This window comes from Anser brachyrhynchus (genome assembly GCF_964034855.1).
Source record: "Anser brachyrhynchus genome assembly, chromosome: 8".
NCBI classification, from domain to species: domain Eukaryota; kingdom Metazoa; phylum Chordata; class Aves; order Anseriformes; family Anatidae; genus Anser; species Anser brachyrhynchus.
Genome location: NC_137702.1, coordinates 1,291,297 through 1,310,733, shown reverse-complemented (window position 1 = coordinate 1,310,733; position 19,437 = coordinate 1,291,297). Strand labels below are relative to the sequence as shown.

General features: G+C 40.9%; 1 protein-coding gene across 21 annotated transcripts in view; it reads left to right on the top strand.

The window, feature by feature from the left end:
* Positions 1-19,437, top strand: part of LRRC7 (leucine rich repeat containing 7) — a 181,828-nt gene that overhangs the window by 138,423 nt on the left and 23,968 nt on the right. For 18 of the 21 annotated variants that reach the window (XM_080601781.1, XM_080601779.1, XM_080601783.1 and 15 more), the window contains 5 exons: positions 645-769; positions 6,050-6,250; positions 14,692-14,803; positions 15,029-15,209; positions 16,176-17,856. In XM_080601781.1, the coding sequence (XP_080457907.1) occupies positions 645-769; positions 6,050-6,250; positions 14,692-14,803; positions 15,029-15,209; positions 16,176-17,856 (2,300 nt within the window). Of the gene's footprint in view, positions 1-644; positions 770-6,049; positions 6,251-12,614; positions 12,738-14,691; positions 14,804-15,028; positions 15,210-16,175; positions 17,857-19,437 lie in introns of all 21 variants that reach the window. The other 3 variants (XM_080601805.1, XM_080601786.1, XM_080601799.1) reach the window with 2 other exon arrangements.

The following is a 19,437-nucleotide window of genomic DNA, read 5'->3' as shown; positions in this document are numbered from 1 at the left end:
TTCAGGTAGTGGAGATAAAAGGGAGGGAGGGGTTTCAGACGTGGTTCTGTGTATGAGTGTCTCTCTTCTGACACGTAAAGCCAGCAGCGCACACGTAACAGCCCATATCTTGTCACACACAAAGGGCTCCTGTCCATTAATCTCAGGATTTACGTTTTCTTTTACATTTTCAGAAGAATGTCCTCGTATAAATGATTTCAGCCTGGTCATGAAGTGTGTATGGGGCAGAAGCCGAGGGTCTAGCTGGAGCCGAGCAGGGCCCGCTCGGCCTGCAGTGACGCTGGGCCGGCCTGAGGGAGCTGGGGTGGGGGCACCTCCAAGACGTGCGGGTGCGGAGCTCTGGGCCCGGCCCGGCTGGGGGCTTGGCTCCTGACATACCCCCGTTAAGTTGGAGTCCCTGTACCCCACTCCCCTCTGCCCTGAAACCCTCTTGCTTTCCACCGTTCTCCTTCTGATTTTAGCATTAAAACTTGTTTGTAGTGGTTTGTCGGTTAATACTTTCATTACCCCCCACAACAGTTTTAAGACAGTCACCCAAGATTATAGGATTCACTAAGAATTTGTCTTTTTAGGTCATTTCCAATCGTTTGCTGAGTGCACTAATCCCTTGTTCTGTTCCGTTGCTGTTTGCAATTTAACTGTAGATTTCCAGTCAGACAGTGATAGTTTTAACCCTACTTTATGGGAGGAGCAGAGACAGCAACGTATGACTGTTGCCTTTGAATTCGAAGATAAAAAAGAAGAGGAGGAAAATGCAGGGAAAGTTAAGGTAAGCTCTGTTTGATTTTTTTCTGGTACTCATATGTTATGGACAGGGTCCAATATACTGATCTTGAACTATTTCTGTTTTATAAATAAGCAGAAAATACTTGAAACCGTGTTTCAAGTATAACAGTTACGAAAGAAGAACATACCTGCTCTCCTCTGAAGTACACAGTACCAGGTAGTCTGCTGTTGTCTAGACAGCAAAACTTCGAATTAGGAACCCTAGTGTTGGGTTCTAATGTGACAGGTGTCTTACCACTAAGCCAAAATTAACACAAAATGTTTAGGGACTTAGAATTACCCTCCAGCCACCTAATTCTTTAGAAATATTTAGGCCCTATATTCCATGTTCCTCTCAATGTGGATGTTGATGAGCACTTTGCAACTTCTTGGAGTTATGCAGGAATGTGCACCAGAGGGGGTATCCTTCATCAATTTTGTAACCTATCAAAAAGTTCAAAATGTCAATGTCTATGTTTTGAATAACATAAAGGAATTACCCCAGATCAAACACTTTACAATGCACATTTTGAACTGCAGTAGGATACCCAACCTAACAAGTGTTGCCAGAGACAAAAATCATATGAGGATATTAAAATCATATTTTACTTTTAAAAAGAACAATACTATTAGCAATAAATAGTTAACAACTGGTTTAGATATTTTTGGAAATTTTGGATTTTTTGTTTAATATTTTCCCTAATTATGAATTTTCATCCAAGTCTTGCAACTAGAGATAATTGACTCTACTGCAAAACAGAACTTAGCAAAGTAAAAAACTACTTAGCAAAACAGAAAAACGAAATCAAAAAGCAATCTTTGACTCACGATAAATAGATGAAACTGAAATTTTACCCCAGGTGAACTGCAGATTTATGGCTCATGTATGGAAAGCAGAGCATCAGGGAGAGTTTTATGTTGTTGCACTACTTCTTATCATAATTTTAACTGTTAACAGTATGGCTGTCCAAATCTGCAAAATATGTAAAATAACTGAAATATTAACAGGGAAATAGATATAAGTTTCTAAGATCATAGAAGAATTTAACTGTATTATATGCTAGTTGCAAGCATTATTCTCAATATCGAAATGCAATAGAATGTCACTTAGCCATTTTGGTTTTAATATATTTCTGAACTCTATGAATGACTGAAACAAATGTTTCCTTCGAGTAAGTTGTTTTTGTAGAAAAATGATATCCTTCATCCACTAAATGGTGTTCTTGTACTTGAGTTCCAATGCTGCCATCTGCTGTATGGAAAATGGGGAGGCAAACACAGCCAAGACTTATCACCATATTTTCAGGTTTCCTAGAAACAGCATTTAGTGAAGATAGGAGCTGGCCTGTGCCGTGCTGTGAGCAGCTGCCATGGCGTGGTGTGACGCCAGGCCTGGGCACACAGCACCAGAGCTGCTCAGGATGCTGTGGATGCTCCGATTGCAGTGCTTCCTTCCTGGGCTGCCTGCTCACGCCTGGCTTGAGGAGGGCAGCCGTGGCACAGCTGGTCATGGAGGAGCGGTTTGTACCATGTGGGTGACCCGTGGTCCCCGGGGCTGCAGGTCTCCCTAATGCTTTGTCTTGGCCTGATGAAGGTTGAGACAGTCTTCATCCTTCGTATCAGTGTGGGGGGAAGAGTCCAACACTAAAATATATTTTCTGGAGTTTTTACTTACCTCTTCTCCCTCTCATCCATAGAGAGTGGATATACCAATGCTGTAATATACAAGTCTGTTTCTGCATGAGATTTCTCTATTCCTATATACAATCATAGAATCACAGAATTCTAGAACTAGAGAATAATTTGGGTTGGAAGGGGCCTTAAAGACCATCTGGTTCCAACCCCCTGCCATGGGCACGGACCCCTCCCACCAGCCCAGGATGCCCAAATCCTATCCAGCCTGGCCTTGGGCACTGCCAGGGATGGGGCAGCCACAGCTCCTCTGGGCAGCCAGGGCCAGGGCCTCACTGACTGCATGGTGAAGAATTTCTTGCTAATGTCTAATCTAAACCTACCCTCTTTTAGTTCAAAACCATTACTCGTTGTCCTGTCACTATGTTTGTCCCCCTGACAAACAGTCCCTCCCCTGCTTTTCTGTAGCCCCCTTTAGGTACTGGAAAGCCTCTATGAGGTCTCCCCTGAACCTTCTTTTCTCCGGGCTGAACAACCCCAGCTCCCTCAGCCTGTCTTCGAAGGAGAGGTGCTCCAATCCAATGTTCCTCTTCTCTATAATGGTCCTAGTATCTCTTCATCAAACCAAACCATTATGTTTTGCAGCAGATGCCATAGTTGTTGCTTATACAGAGAAGAATTATTAAATGAAAAGTTAAGCAAGGAGCTAGGAGCTGATCGGATACTTCCTCCCATCTGTGTTTCTTAAAGAGAGCATCTTTCCTTTCTTATATCTCACTGTGTGTACACCAGATACCCATAAATACCTGTAAGTTTGTAAAAATGGAAAGTGAGGAAATAACACTGCTCAAAACAAGGAAATCTTACCAGACTTTGAAAGGAAAACTGTAGGTATGTGGGTGATGGAAAACACCCTTTTTTCCCAAGCTATTAAAAAAAAAAAAAAAGATCTAATATTTAATTAATAGGGTAGAAACACTTACTTGCATCCTTCTGGTATGTGTGTGCTCTTTTCCAGCAAGGCTAATTCATCTGCATATATGAATGAACCTAAAAGTGCCATAAAGAGTTGTTTGATTCAACTGTTCACAAGCATTCATTTAGATGCATGCACATGAGCTAAAAGCTAATTTCTGGGACCTTTTGTGAACTTAATGTGTGTCAGTCCATCCATGTGTTGCAATTGGTTGTACGGAGTATTTTGCATTTGCAGTTTCAGCAGTTTCATCAGACCTTTATGGGATGAATTTGAAGATTAACCAATTAGCAATAGGTGGTAATCAGAAACAATGTTAGCATTTTATAAAAGTGTAAATAGTTTTTCCTTTCTATATTTCACAGTTAAAACTGAATTCTCAGCCAAACTATATAACATTGATTTGATTATTTTAATTATTCAATAAATTCTTCCATAAAGAATTTTGAACTTTGAAAATTCTCTTCTCAGGGTCATGGTACTTTTGGTGTAGCATTAAAACATTAAAGAATTGCATCGACAGGGATTGCAGATTTCCACTGTAATGATAATTCTAAATCGGTGATGAAAATGCCTGCTTTCTGTTGGATATTACCCACCACAGCTGCCAGTATTTTTATTGTGTAATAGTTATATGCATAGTGATATAAGACTCTTACTGAAATCCCTGTCTGACTTGCCTATCGCATGAAAGTCTTTCAGTTAATTTTTCCTTGACTAGTACTTATTGAGGATCTGCTCTATGACTTGAGTTCTAGCTATGTTTGTCTGTACAACCTGCATTTAAATCATGGCTCGGATTTTGTGAAAAAGCTATTGCCTAATTAGGCCACCTCCAAATACGATTTCTTTCAACCGCAAATCAACCACAGCTTTAGTAAAGCTTTACAGACTTAATTTCTTTTTTCTGTTGAAATTCTTTATTAACATATGACATCATAGTCATACATTTTAACGTTTTATGTTAAGGTCATGTCGGAATCTATTATCTGTAATGTTTATTCTATTGTGGTTCAGACTTATAAGCTAGTATTTCATATAGTTTTATTTTCCAAATTGATCATGCTCTTGCTTCTAAAATATTCCCATCAATAGACCATATTCATTTAAATCCAAAATTACCTGTTACCTACAAAAATTCAGTGGCTGTATAGTGAGCTATTAAAAGCAAGCTCCCTTTGCTTATCTCACATACACAATCAGGTAAAAGCATCTTTGTGGTAAATGCCTCTAAATACTTACTTATCACATGGCAAATGTAGAGTAATTTCAAAGTTCACAGCCTCATATACAGCAACGGTTATCCTGACACAAAGAGCTTGCCCTGGGAGCTGTAATTTTCCTTCACTGAAGGATTTTGTTGCATTTCCACCCCAAGTCCAGGCCCAAAGAGAGCGGCAGGCTCAGGCAGCACTTTTTGGATTTCAGGTGGCCGTGCTTGGGGACCATAACTCCTTCCTGGCAGTGGGCTGGCCGCTCTGCAGGCCTTTTCTGTCTCACCACGTGAGCCACGGAGCTGGTGCTCGACTCTCACCCACCCGTCCCAGCTGGGACACAGGCAGTGCAGATAGCGCAGGTCTGCAGAGGGAAGGACGGAGCCGGGAGGGCAGGAGATGCTCCATGGAGGAGAGGGCCATGCGCTGAGGGGGAGGCCTCCGCCACGGGCTGGCCGCAAGGGGCAAACCTACCAAATGCCCACTCTGCACAGCCCGAGCAGCCTTGCTGAGCTCGTGCTTTGTTTGGACGCGCTCTTCTGGTTCCTCAGCATCTCCTCTCATGATGGGGTGCAATGTGCAGCAGACAAAATACGTCTGTAACACAATGGGGAGGTTTAAGGAGAGGCCAGCACCATGTATGTCTTCTTTCCTGCTCAGATCTCTCCTGACGTGGTAATCTGCAGCACCTCTGAGCGATTTGCTGGTAGCGTCATGTCATGTCCCTCTTCCCCTTTCACTCAACCCCGAGATTCTGTAAAATTGTCTTAAAATTAGGGTTGCTTTGGACTTGGGTGAATACAATGTTTCTTTACTTCTGAGTGATAAAAAAATATAAGCTTAAGATGTTGATGATTGTAACAAAACAGTAGGTCTTTCAGTCAAAGGACTATTCAGTGTGACTTTGGGTGACTTCTCTGTAGTGGTTTGAGTCTGTTTTTCCGTATTTTCTGTATACTTAAGAGTATTCATATACTTGAGTGTATGTATGTACATTATCCATCTCAAAGAGCAAATAGCTCCCAGTAGATCAGATTCTGTTCTCAGTTGTTATAGATAATTCAGATTAATTCAGTACACTGAACGTAGCTAAATTAATTCTTCATTTACACCAGTATCGTTTTGGAAAAGTGTGATTTAATATGTTAGTACTCTCAAGTCAAGTGTAGAATTAAAATACAATATTCTCACAGGGTGAAAGATAAGCTTATAGGGAAGCATTCCCATCCATTATTTTATGTCACTGAAATTCCATTATAGGTTTCCATAATGTAACTGAATGCAAATTTCAGTCCAAGAACTTAAAAATCCATGAAGGTAGCTATATGTAACAAATTACCTCAAATAGATTAACTCAAAATTTGAGGAATTTGCACTTAGGCATAGTACTGTAACCATGGTTTTAGTTTGCATGCTGTTTTCATTTTGTATTTGTGCTTTAATTCTTTTTATGAATGTTCAGGTTGAAATAAATCTAAAACGTTATCCCACTCCATACCCGGAGGATTTAAAGAATATGGTAAAATCAGTTCAAAATCTGGTGGGCAAAACAAGCCATGGAGTACGGCCTGAGAACACAGCACCAACTGCGAACAGTGAACAAACTGTGAAAGAAAAGTATGAGCACAAGTGGCCCATGGCACCAAAGGAGATTTCAGTGGAGGTAATGTAAAAGGATCGTTGTTCCTCTCAACAGTTCAAGATGGGGTTTTAACATAACTCCCTCAAGTTATATGCTACATCTGCTGTGAACTTCATATCTAAGAGTTTCTAGTTTAATACTGTAAAGTAAGTCTAGTTTTAAATTGAGTTATTGAGTTGCTCTTTTTCTCAATACTACTAAGATTATCAGATTGAATTTTTGGTTTTCAATCTAGCTGGATCTGAATTTTTGTGTTGATATACACCAGCACTCTCCTAAATTTTAATGATATGAGAGACTTGCATATTAGTGGGAGATTGGACCTGATCTTGATTTACACATCAGACTTAAGTTTATCTCTGCATCAAATATGTAAATGACAAGTCAGTTTGTTCTGTCTGACACTGCTATGCCGTTAGGTTCTGCTTCTTCTATCCCATTGAATGTAATACATCACAGAATCACAGAATGTTAGCGATTGGAAGGGACCTTGGAAGATCATCTAGTCCAATCCCCCATAGCCAATAAACCTTGTCGAAAGTTAATGAAACCAACAGAAGTGATTCTTTGACTGTAGGGAACTTAAGATCAGGTGCCCCCCGAACAGTACTTTTCAATGAGTTGCACAATCTAGCCCTTAATACTTTGGCCAGAAGTGGATCAGTACGCATAGTGACAAAGTTTTCTATTCTCACATAAATATAGTTAGTAAAAGATCAATTCCAAAGTACTACACAGTCTTGTGCAAAGCTGTTGTAATTAGCTGAAGTTTGATCTCAGAGGATGTCTACTCATTGACACATTTATACTAATGACTTACTTTGTGTAGCCACAAGTTATAAATAGGGGAAATCTCTTACTCTGGCAGTATTTCTTGATAGTTTATAAAATGCTTGGACAGATCTGCAGGAATACCTCAATTCTTACAAATCTTTATGAAGCTCTAATACTCAAAATAAATAAATGAGAAAAGAAAAAAATCAAATTATCTTTTCACCTCTTTGTTATTTAAATATTATGATAAGTTCACTGTCTTTGAAATATCCCTGTCTCTGGCTGGTTGGGTATGGATGACTTTTTCTTCCTCAGTTTTCTGAACCCTTAACAGATTGGCTGTTCACACTTATACAGCAGTCACTGTAGCTGCACTGTCAGCACTGTGCATTTTATTTAAAGTTAAACCTTTCCATTTATTAAAAGAATATCTATTTTTGACTTAAGATGGCTTCAGAAAACTTTCTTCAAATCTATGCATAGTTTTGCTTAGTACTTCAAACTTAAGTTAAATCATTAATGTTTTTATCTAAATGTGAAATCTTAAATTCTACCATTATTCTTTTTTACCAGTTATACTCTATCGCACTGTGTAAATTTGGCCTTTTAACAAACTTATGTCTTGTGGCATGAGTGTTTACGTGTTTTGTTGTTGTTGCTGAATACATATAGTTTATTGTGCATCAACTGACCTTGAACTTAAATATTCTTAACAGGTTTCTGATGTTTTTAATGAACCCTACTGAGACCACATATGTACTATCTGGAATTTGAATCAGAGTTGTCTGACAAAGCCATTGGGTGTTAGGTCTCATGGCTCTGTGTCTGGCAACACGGTGCTTCAGATACAGGTGGCAGTACTGGTTCTGCTGCTGTCGCCCAAGAGGAGCCCCTTAGCAGGGAGTTATGTCCCAGCTAACAGCCATGGCAGAGTTCTGAGAGTACCCAAAGCCTAGCAAAGCCTCCGTTATTCGCCAGTATGTAGAATGCATACTGAATTTTAGTACAGAAGAAGATAGAGACAGATCTCTTGCATTTCGTTCTTTGATAAAAACACATTCACTTTTGCAACAGGAAAAAAAATCATACCTAGTTTTTCTGTGAATGTACATGAACTGTTTAATCCAAGAGTATCAAAATAAGTGTTTTATAAAAATAGTTGAATTGCTAAAGACCCTGCAGTAATTCCTGAAGTGAAATTAAATAGTGTGATTGCAATTTCCTAGTTGATTTTCTACCACAAGCAACTGATGTGAGTGCATGAGCTATTTCCGTCATATCAATATAAACATATTTTTCATCTTCCTTTATTACAATGGTGAAGATAGTAGACTTTTTCCAGGTTTTAGTTTCCCTAGTACTTAGTCAAGACTAGTAGCACAGCTATCTCATCAACTAAAGAAAAAAAAAAAAGCGTTCTTGTCATTCAGGCAAATAACATTACTGGGAAGCTTTTATGGCAATAAAGCGAGATCATGTACACATTTTCCTCTCTTTGGCTTCCTGCATAATGATAAAGAAGAGGTATGGGAAACTGTAGAAAAATTAGGAATTATTTGTGAATAACATTAGCATGATTTCAGTTGTAACACATTAAATAAAACATAATTAAGCTCCATTTGCTTTTCAGATAATTAGGAGACATGATCTCAAGCCTCAAGTTAAAATACAGTTTGAAAATGCAGGTGTGTTCTGATATAGATTTAGACTGAAGACAGTTTTCTTATAACAAGGTAATTTAATTTCAGATGCAGTGCTCACTTTTTCATCTTCAGAAGCCAGATAAGCTGGTTTCTTTTCTGATCTCTCTTGGGTTCTCTTGCAATTAATTCTCACATGTGTCTTCACAGAATTGCTCCTAAATAATTAAAACGAGAATCTGAAATGAGTAATAAGCTACATTTCAAAACCCCTGTATTATCCTCCACCTTTGGTAATAATAAGCAATTTCTTAATTAATCACCATTTAAAATAAACCTTTTTGTTGTCCTGTGTCATTGCGAAAGATGTGCATTTTAGACAAAAAGAAGGTTGGGATAACTTAGTGCATTTTGTACCCTTTCCATGAGCATCACTGAGAAATATCACAAATAGGCAATTGAGATCTTTATAGTTAATATTCTTGGTATGTATGGACTGAGGAAATCATCTGAAAGGGTTCTGTATAACTGTCAGCTTTCTGTTTAAAAAAAAAAAAAAAAGTCTTTTCTAGTCCAGCACGCAACATTCCATCCTTTGTGTTAATTCCTAGCAGGTTTATTAATACTGTGTAAAAAGGAGAGATCGTTGTCTTTTGAGTAATCTGGTCCAGATGCTGGTGCTGCTACTAGTGCTAACAGCCAGGGAAATACTGCCTCAGCTGCACTGGCTCTTCTGAGACCTTTATCTCATCCCAATCAAAATAAGACGTTAATCCTTTTAACTTCTTACTTCATTACTTGCGTGGTTTTGGGTTGTTTTGGAGGAACGGCGGCTGAGAGGGAGAAAGGTGTTCTTTTTGTTTTGCTTTTAGTGAAACTTTTAGAGACTGTCTAAAAGATCATCTTGCCTTTCCAGGAGGATTTGCACACTTGTTTTCCCCAGGTTGCCTGGCTTCAGTGGTGTCAACTGATGTGTCTCTTGTGGGAACTGTTTTCCCCTAATGAGATGCACAATGGCAGTCTCTCTTGACTGGGAGGGAAATATGTCCTAAAGGTTTTCAGTCTGTGTCTGCTTTAAGGCCATATCATGATAAGCTCTTTGCAACAGAATTACCTATATTTAATCAGGAAGCAGAAACATCTTCGTTATAGAGTTTTGCCATATGGTTTCTCCATAGTACAAAGGATGTTTATTGAGGTTATGACCTCGGTGACTTCTTGTCAAAGGAGAAGGGAGGTAAAGCTTTGCTGTTCTGGAGGTCTGGCTTACAAGAGATTTTTCTCCACATAAGATGTCAAATGTCCTAAAGTTCATTTTGAGTTACTTTGACTTCTGCCTGCCCTTATCTGTGTGTCTGGATTGGAGAGGCATTATTCAGAACTGTCTCCAAGATAAAGCCGACCTTCCATAAAATCAGTCCAAGGCACCAGCGGACCCACTGAGGCTGCTGCTCCGCCTGTCCCCACTTGAGTGAGGACCCGGGAGATGCAGTATCACACGTCTGGACATGGCACTCTGTACAAGCTCACATACGCGGGGCATGTAGGCCTGGATTATGTCTGATGGACCATAAAGTGACTCTTTTTCAAGAGACCTGAGAATGTCTCTGTTCACCCCGGTGAAATATATGCAGTTGGGTGCATATCCATCTAGACTGAGAATGGCAGAAGCTCTTTTCCTCCAGAGATGGGAGAGCGCAGGGAGTGCAGTTTGGATGTTAGGGTGTTGTAACTCAGAGCAGTACTGGGCCTTCTGTCCTCACACTGAAGACTACATACAGAACTGAGCAAGACCATCTCCGTGGTTTATAACTGAGGATGACGTTACAGGGTCTCCCGTCCTCTGCGGTACATGACGAACAACTGCTTGGATAGGAACCTGCAGCTTTGTCTTTCCAGAGTTCTGACCATGTCAGCAAACCAAGCTTAGCCATTTGAAATAGAACTACTGGAAATTGAAGTTTTCACAATAAATGCATCTTTGTAGACTTTGACTTCTTTGGTAGTAGCAAGTTCTGGTCAGTGCTTGGATGCATCTGGTGGGCTGTACTTCTGATCAGCTAACAGGCCAGGTTAAAGTGTGCTTTCCTCCAAGTGCTTGCCAGTCCACAGGACTGCAAAGCAGAAAGACGTGGCAGAAACAGCCCTACCTGCCCGTAATAATTTATTTTTCAGGATCTACTCCGTCTTTCTGTGTGGAGCCCGAAAACTATCCCTGTCCCAGTCTGTTCCTCGTGTACTTATGTCACCAGATCAGCAAGTTTGTGTCTCCTTTTAAAGCCATGCTGTACGTCTGGGAATGCCTGCTGGAGCTGAAAAGGGGAGAGCTCACTGCGACAATGCTGTAACAGGGAGCTGGCTGCTGTACCTCCCCTGCTGCTGGGCCGTGTAGCGGGCTTCCTTCATTCTCCCACCTTCAGATTCCAGATCCGCATTCAGAAATTCTCATCACACAAGTTCAGTTCTTTAGTGGGACTTACACCTTGTCTTTACACCCTGTACACACAGGACAGCCTTCAGATCCAATGGCTACTGAAATGGCCTTCCTGGAAGCTGCCTCTGCAGGCAGAAGAGTGGGAGAGGTGTGGGAGCAGGTGGAAGACCCTGCATTCCACATTCTTCTGGGATAATTCCATGTTTTGGGTGACTCTCAGTGCATTTCGGGATCAGCGACTGAATTTTATTTAGGTCAATCTGGTAACTGCTGTCTTAGCAACATATTCAGAACTGTGGCTGACTTTCACACGCAGCTTCAGGCAGTCTGCAGTTTGTGATCTTGTCAGGAGAAGACTTTTTAGTGGGACTTTGAAGCTATCCACATACAGGGCTGAGAGATCGAAGAACTGCCATTTTACGTGCAGAGACTGTGACATGGGTAAGTGGCTCAGTGAGGCTTTTTTCTAAGCCTGCACTTCTAGACCTAACTGTGATTCTGGGGAAAAATATTTATGTCTCAGTTAGTCTCGCTTGTATCTGAAGATATTCTGAAATCTATCTGGTTACATCTGTTGCTACATTTTCTGTGATCTTCTTTAGTCTCTCATTAAAATTTTACTAAATTATGGACCAAATAATATTAGCCTGAATCTGTTTATTTGTCTTTGCTTCTTGATTTCTTTACAGCTTGTCATTTTTCAGATTGCCCTAGCCTACTCCAGTTCAGAAGTGCTGCTAACCCTCTACGTATATTTAATTGTTCTTTTGGAATAGATCCATCCTTAATGGTCCTCCATGCCTTTGCCTTATGCATGATGCATCTGCACAGAGCCCAGGTCTGCTCTATTCAGAAGCTTTCTATTCTTTGCAAACAGACTCTCAGAATTAGGTTATTTTGAAAACCACAGCTCTCTAGATTTTAATTTGATGTTTTTGTGTTGTCAACATGAATAATTGCCAATATTTCTCTTTCCCAGTTATTTTGCTGGGTTTTACCGTGTATTTTCTCTTGGGAAACAGCTCAACATATTTCTCTTTCCTCTGCCTGTATCTTTCTGTGGTTACTCTTCAGGAACAGCTTCTCAGAAAACACAATTGCGTCTATTTCTTTCCTTTGTTCTTGCAAGTGGTCCTATTAAAAATATATATATTGTTTTTCTATTAGTGCCCTTTTGTTCTTGGGCTTGTAAGAAAAAGGGTGCTGTTAAGCAGAGTAAAAGTAAATGGAATATGATTTTGTTTTTTTTACATCTTTCACTTTCATGGTATGTTCAGAAGTGCCAGACTAATTCTTTCAAAAGTGTATAGATTTTTGTTGGAATAGCTAGACTAGAGGCTAAAGTAAATTAAAGAAAGAAGGAAAGAAAGAAAGAAGGAATAGCAGAAAACTTCATGAAATCATGCAACTAAAATAAAAACCTGTGTTCACCATTATGTCAAATATGGAACTGCTGGTTCTTCCTATCTTACAGCAAGTAGTTTTATTTTAAGCTTATAACTTTTAAAAGTTTCATGGCACAATATTGGGATTCTAGGTGCAAGATAGAGAAAGTAAAGAGTTCCATAAGAGTCACCTGTCTGATACAGACAACACTCATAAATCGACTGTGGAAATCCCAGACAGGAAGGAGAAAGAAGAGCATACAAAAAGCTCAGAGGTACAAAAAGAAAAAAATAAAATAAAATAAAAATTGAAGCATACACTATGCTTCAAAAGTGGGGAATTTCACATTCTGTGAATGCTATGCACTTTGTTATTTTTCAAAAACGGTTTTGCATGATAAGTTTGCTACACTGCAGTAGAAATGATTGTGTTGCACTGAAAAAACGCTATTGCACTATCGCTCACTTTAAGTTGTATGTACATCAATACTGTTATGTGAGAAATACCATACACCGCAAGGGAGCTCTGGGTATCAAAGCGTTTAAAAGTCTTGACTATATTACATCATGTAAGAATCAGTATGTAGCTGTATTTACTTAAACGTTATCATTGACAGAGTTAATTAAATGGGCTGTGAAGATGCCTGTTCTTTGCTGTTTTGGTATGGTGCTACCTCCAGTAGTACACCAAAGGCAGAAGGATTAAAATATCTGTTTCTTAAATCCAATTATGTTCTTCAAGGATAAATCACACGGCAAATGCTTTAACAAATATTTGTTTCCACTGTTATTTCAAAAGTAGTTAACGGAGCTACACCTCATAAAGTTTTCACCCTATGAGTAAAATCAAATAAAGTTTTAAAATGTTGTAGAATTTTACTTTTTGGTAATGCATTTTTGGTTTTGGTACTCCATTTTTAATTTTTTCTCTAAATGTTGCATCTCTTTCCTTATTGACTTCTCTCTGCAAAACCATATGACCCATAATCACTGGAGTACCATTAACAACATAATGTCAGGGTACAGAAATCCTCATTTTGTCTCCATTAGTGAAAGTTTCTTCCTAAATATATTTCTCCTAACTATTCCCTTCCTAATTTTTGCTAATTATGGATTTTCTCCTAGTACCTCTCCGACACATCCTCGTTTTTACTAGATACCCTCCTTCCCCAGCTTGCATCCTCTTTACAAAATCACAGCTCATCCTCCTGCTTCCAAGACAACGTGTGTTTCTCTTGCCCCTTCCCACAAGGATCTTCATTGGTGTTAGTTAGCACGACTGTCCGGTCTTGCTGTGCCCATCTCCATCAGTTCTCTCTCCGTGATGTTCCCCTGAGCCCATGCACTAATGCCCCCAGCGTGGGTTTCCTGTGTTGCCCATCCTTCCTGAGAGCAGGGTTACCTCTGTCCTTCCTCCAGTTAGGGTCTTCCCCTACCCTGTCTCCCCATGTCACCTATCTTTGGGTGTAGCATCTTTCTTATTTCTGAACTTTTTTTCCAGTGATGGCATAAGAAATGTCACAGATTGGCTATTTGTGTCTTTGTTCCCTTCTTCTAGCTATCCTATGAGCCCGATTTAAAAGCTTTAATTTAAAACGTCTCTTTCTAAGACCGCATCTAGCTTTCTTTCCACTTTTCAACTCCTGTTATTTTCAGTTTGTATCCTATTGCTAGCTAGAACAGCAAAACAATTGTGCAGGAAGTCTTAGAGAGTCAAGATTTGCTAAACTCTCAATGAGAAGTGTTTGAAATCTGAATCGTTTTAATTTAGCAAAAAACTCTTTAGAGACAAAGTAATTGAATTAAATATAGCTATAAGGAGAGCTGAATCTGTGGAAAGACTTGTGCCACAAATGAGTGAGGAACAGTTATTCCTGAAATAATAAGTAAATATTTATTCAAAATTTTTATTTATTTCTGCTGGCAGCTTGCATTTTTTGTGACCTTTGCCTGATCAAAAATGTTTACACGGCCTTGGTGTATCTTACGAGTTCCATCTGTTTTGTACACATTTTCAGAATGAACACATCACCATAATTTTACAAGTATTTCTGTAGGACTAATTAGAATTTTCAGCTGACAAATCATCATAATTAGACAATCTCTGCCCGTATGGTGGGGTTTCGGTGTGTTGTCACATTCATGAAAAAAAGCTTTGAAATATTTGTTCGTTGCAGTTTGAAGTGGTTTCTGTTTCCTGTGTTTACTCTACATTATTGTATTCCTCAGGATGCCTTTGGACATCCTGCCAGTGAGATGAGGATAGGTGAACTTCGTCCTTCCATACCAGAGACTCCGTTGTACCCACCCAAGCTTGTTCTTCTGGGTAAAGAGAAGAAAGGTACTAACTTGACTTACAGCCTGCTAGATGGAAGCATATGTAATGCACATAGATAGACGTGTTACTTAACGTATTCTGCACTTCACTGATTTTAAAACATATTGTGTATGTATTTGTGCACACACACACACATATATGTGTATAGTATCTATTTGAAAATGCATTTTTCTGGAGTTTAGTTTCCAAACACCACCTCCTGAAAACATGTGCTGTGTTTTGTTTCAGAGTCGACAGATGAGTCTGAAGCAGATAAGATCCATTGTCTGAATAACAGCGTTTCCTCAGGCACTTACTCAGACTATTCCCCTTCCCAGGCTTCCTCAGGGTCCTCCAATGCGCATGTTAAAATGGGGTCCTTGCAGACAACAGCTAAAGACGCAGTGAATAACTCTTTGTGGGGAAACAGGTGTGATCCTCTTTCTTTAACACAGCTTCCAACTGCTTTTTGTCTTATGTTATCATACACATTCAAAGTAATTGTGCACTGTCTGTTAAGATACTGAGATCAAAATCATAACATTTTACCCCAATTGTCCTGAGGTGTACATAGCCATACACAGCCCAGGCTGTGGAGAGTTGGCCACCCATTCGTACTCTATAAATGTCAGTAATTCTACAGCTGTCTTTTCAACCATGTGCTATAGCCATGCATTAAAAGCGCCTAGTAATTGAGCTGCAATTATTCTGTTCTGTGTGGTCCTGAGCTGCAGCTGGCTATAGTTTAGCGTAGCTAACAGAGTGCATGTGTCTCGTATTCATACTGTCCTGAGCATCGCTCTGCCCTGGACCTCCAATTGCAATACAGTTCATTGAAAGCTGTAATCTGCACTGGCCATCAGCAACCTGAAAGCACTCTTGTACCATACAAGAACTCTCTGCCCTGTCTGTTCCTGCTGTAAGTCACGTAAATGTAGCTCCGTCTTAAGAAATGCACAGGCTCTTCCCCGTTAACAAAGGCTGGAGTCTGCTTACTGGAGATGCATAGCATCTTGGTGGTGAGAAGATGCACAAGCTGCATCTGGTAGTTTTGTTTTAAAAAAATAACAATTTGCAACTCATAGAAGGTTATTTTTACAGTAAGAAAATATATTCAGCTGGATTTATATATGAACTTGGTGTTGAGCCATCCAGGACTTTTGACTCACTTCTTATTTTCTCTGTGTACACACTTAAAGCATCTGTGCTCCAGTGCAGTGAACTGCTGCGGACACTCATGCCAGCTCAGTGACATAAGCGCACATCTCATAGTACGATCCCAAAGCCTGAATATGGATGGGAGAATATTAAATTGCTTTATAAGTTTGTCTTTCTGCTGACTGTTTCTGTGCTGTAATAGAGGGCATTTACCTTATTTAATTGTGTTTTATTTCAGCAGGCTGGCGCAGTCATTTCCACAGCCCCTTGAAACAAAGCCATTACTGAGCCAGCGGGAATCTGCTCCGGCAGGAAACCTGCCACAGCGCAACGACAGGCGTCCCCTGAGCGACACCTTCACCGACAGCTGGAATGATAGCTCGCACTACGATAACACCGGCTTCGTTGCAGAGGAGAGCACGGTGGAGAACCCTAGCGCTAACCCTCTCCTAAGCACGAAATCTAGAAGCACATCTGCGCATGGGCGCAGGCCGTTAATTAGACAAGACAGGATAGTTGGCATTCCTCTGGAGCTGGAGCAGCCGACGCTCAGAAACACACATGAATCTGAAGTGCCTCCTCCCAATCCTTGGCAAAATTGGACCAGAACCCCTAGTCCTTTTGAAGACAGGACAGCTTTTCCTTCCAAACTGGAAAACACCCCCACCACCAGCCCTTTGCCTGAGCGGAAAGATCATATCAAAGAGTCTCCTGAATTATCTAGCACTTTCACTCCAGGAATAGCATGGGAATATCACGATTCAAATGCTAACAGAAGTCTCACAAATGTCTTTTCACATATACACTGTCGCCCAGACCCTTCTAAAAGTGTTATTTCGATCAGCAAGAGCACAGAAAGGCTGTCTCCAATGATGAGGGATTTAAAAACTAACAAATTTAAGAAGTCACAGAGTATCGATGAGATAGACATTGGAACATACAAAGTTTATAATATACCTTTAGAAAACTATGCATCTGGTAATGATACTGTAGGAGCCCACGAGAGGGTGGACAAGCTCCTGGGCCCGGAGCACGGCATGCTGAGCATGTCCCGCAGCCAGTCGGTCCCCATGCTGGATGACGAGCTGCTGACCTACGGCAGCGTCAAGGTGCAGCCACAGCAGAAGTCGTCCGTGACAAAGAAGGTCTACCAGTTTGACCAAAGCTTCAACCCGCAGGGAGCAGTGGAGGTCACAGCCGAGAAGAGGTTACCACCACCTTTCCAGCTCAACCCTGAGTACATTCCCCAGCAGAGTAAAAACCTGCCCCAGGAGCTGGTCAGCCCGAGGGCCTACCGCGGCTACCCCCCTGTGGAGCACATGTTCTCCTTCTCCCAGCCATCGGTCAACGAGGAGGCCGTCAGTGCCCCCTTCGTGAGCCAGGGCTCTCGGCCAGGCTTCTTGAGGAGAGCGGATTCGTTGGCCAGTTCCACCGAGATGTCTATGTTCAGGAGGGTCAGTGAGCCCCATGAGCTGCCCCCAGGCGATAGGTATGGCAGGCCTCCGTACCGAGGAGCTGTGGAGCGCCAAAGCAGCATCTCGGTCTCCGAGTCTCAGTTCCTCAAGAGGAATGGCAGGTACGAAGACGAGCATCCTTCCTACCAAGAAGTGAAAGCCCAGACTGGCAGCTTTCCAGTTAAAAACCTTACACAAAGGAGGCCGTTGTCTGCAAGAAGCTACAGTACAGAGAGTTATGGTACCTCTCAAACCAGGCCAGTTTCAGCGAGGCCTACAATGGCAGCTCTGCTGGAAAAGATACCGTCAGACTATAACTTGGGTAACTATGGCGACAAGCCTTCCGATAACAGTGATATAAAGACAAGGCCTACCCCTGTGAAGGGAAATGAGAGCTGTGCTAAAATGCCTGCTGACTGGAGACAACAGCTACTTAGACATATAGAAGCTAGAAGGTTAGACAGGGTATGTTTGGCATTTCTCTGCAATTAATGCCTTTAGTTGTGTGTTTTGCTATTTCAAACTATTTGCACGTACAGTGGTAACCACCAGAATTCCCAGTAATGAAATTCCTGCATTGGTGTCAGAGGAACTGGCCTGCAAAGGTGTCTGTGGGTGCACAAAGCAGCTGGAGTGAGGCATTCCCAGGCAGAGGCTGGCACACGGCCTCCGCGCGGGTATTGCACCGCGGCACATGGTGCTAATGCAGTGCCTGTCGCAGCACTGTCCGAAGTAAAAAAAAAAAACATTTAAAAATCTCTCCTTATCAGCAGATGTGAACATGCTGCTGAAGTCCACCACTTCAGTAATGATTTGAGAGCATTAGAAGATGCTGGATACATCTTTGCAGAAAAACAAAATAAGTGAAAACATCGCAGATAAAAAGTTTTTTTTTAAAAAAAGTGTTTTAGCTTTCATATTGCTGTTAGTGGAGGGGATCTAAAGCTCTCTCTTAACACTGAAAAATATTACTGGATATATATTGCCACTGTTTTTAACAAGGAATATGCTTATTACTCCTTTTAGCAGTAGAAAGTTATGCTTATTTACCCTCAAAACATAAATACAAAACATAATACAAGTACTACAGTGCATGATTTCTATAATGATTTTGATTATTTAATGGCCTACTTCATAAATCTGGATTTACTTCATAATCTGAAGTGATCGTGAAAAGTTACCGTGGTCTAATGCGTAAGTTAGTTGCAAAATGTGTCCATATCCGTATTTTATGCTAGATATTCATGAGTTTGGTGTTAATATATTTATAATACCTCCCAATTGCTCGACGTGATGCATACTAAAATACCATTAAGGATCAAATGGGTAAACTTTACAAACTGGCTTGAAGGCTGAAGCTTTTTCCTTGCTTCAGCTAGTTTCCTTGAGTTATGTGAAACTGATGCGAATATGCGTAATATCTAGCCGAAATAGAGCGGACCACGTAGAGAAGTTTCTGGTGGAAACAAACACTTCCCAGATGTTTTAGAAACATCTTTACACGTAGTTTACAATGTGTATATGCCTCAGAAGTATTTTAATTCGTGGAAAGCTGATGCCGGTGGTTAAGTCGAGTTCCCAGTGATCCCTGCAGAGGCAGAGAACCGGCCTCTAGCTGTTTGCGGCACGGACCGGCAAAGCTCCACAAAGTTGGGCTGCCTGGTGCAGGGGCTGCCCAGGGAACGAATGGCCAGGCACTGCCTTGCAGAAGCCTCACGCTGCCGTGCCAGGCCATGCCGTGCTGTGCTGCGCCCGGGGGCTTGCCCTGGGGGACCTGGGAGCCCCCACAGAGCGCTCACAGCGGTGTAGGGTCTTGGTGCAGAGGGTTTGTTCTCTGACATTGATACTCCTTTATGCTAGATGTTTTCTGGCCCTTCCGTGGTTGTGCAGACATACCAAAATTTGGCCATATTTGCAAAATAAAGACTTGTACCATGTTATATGCTGCAGTTTTCAGAATACAGATAACATATTTCATCTGCTGTCAGCGTTGAAGTCTTTTATGGTATCCATTTTATGTATAACTAGCAATGTATTTGCTTCCGT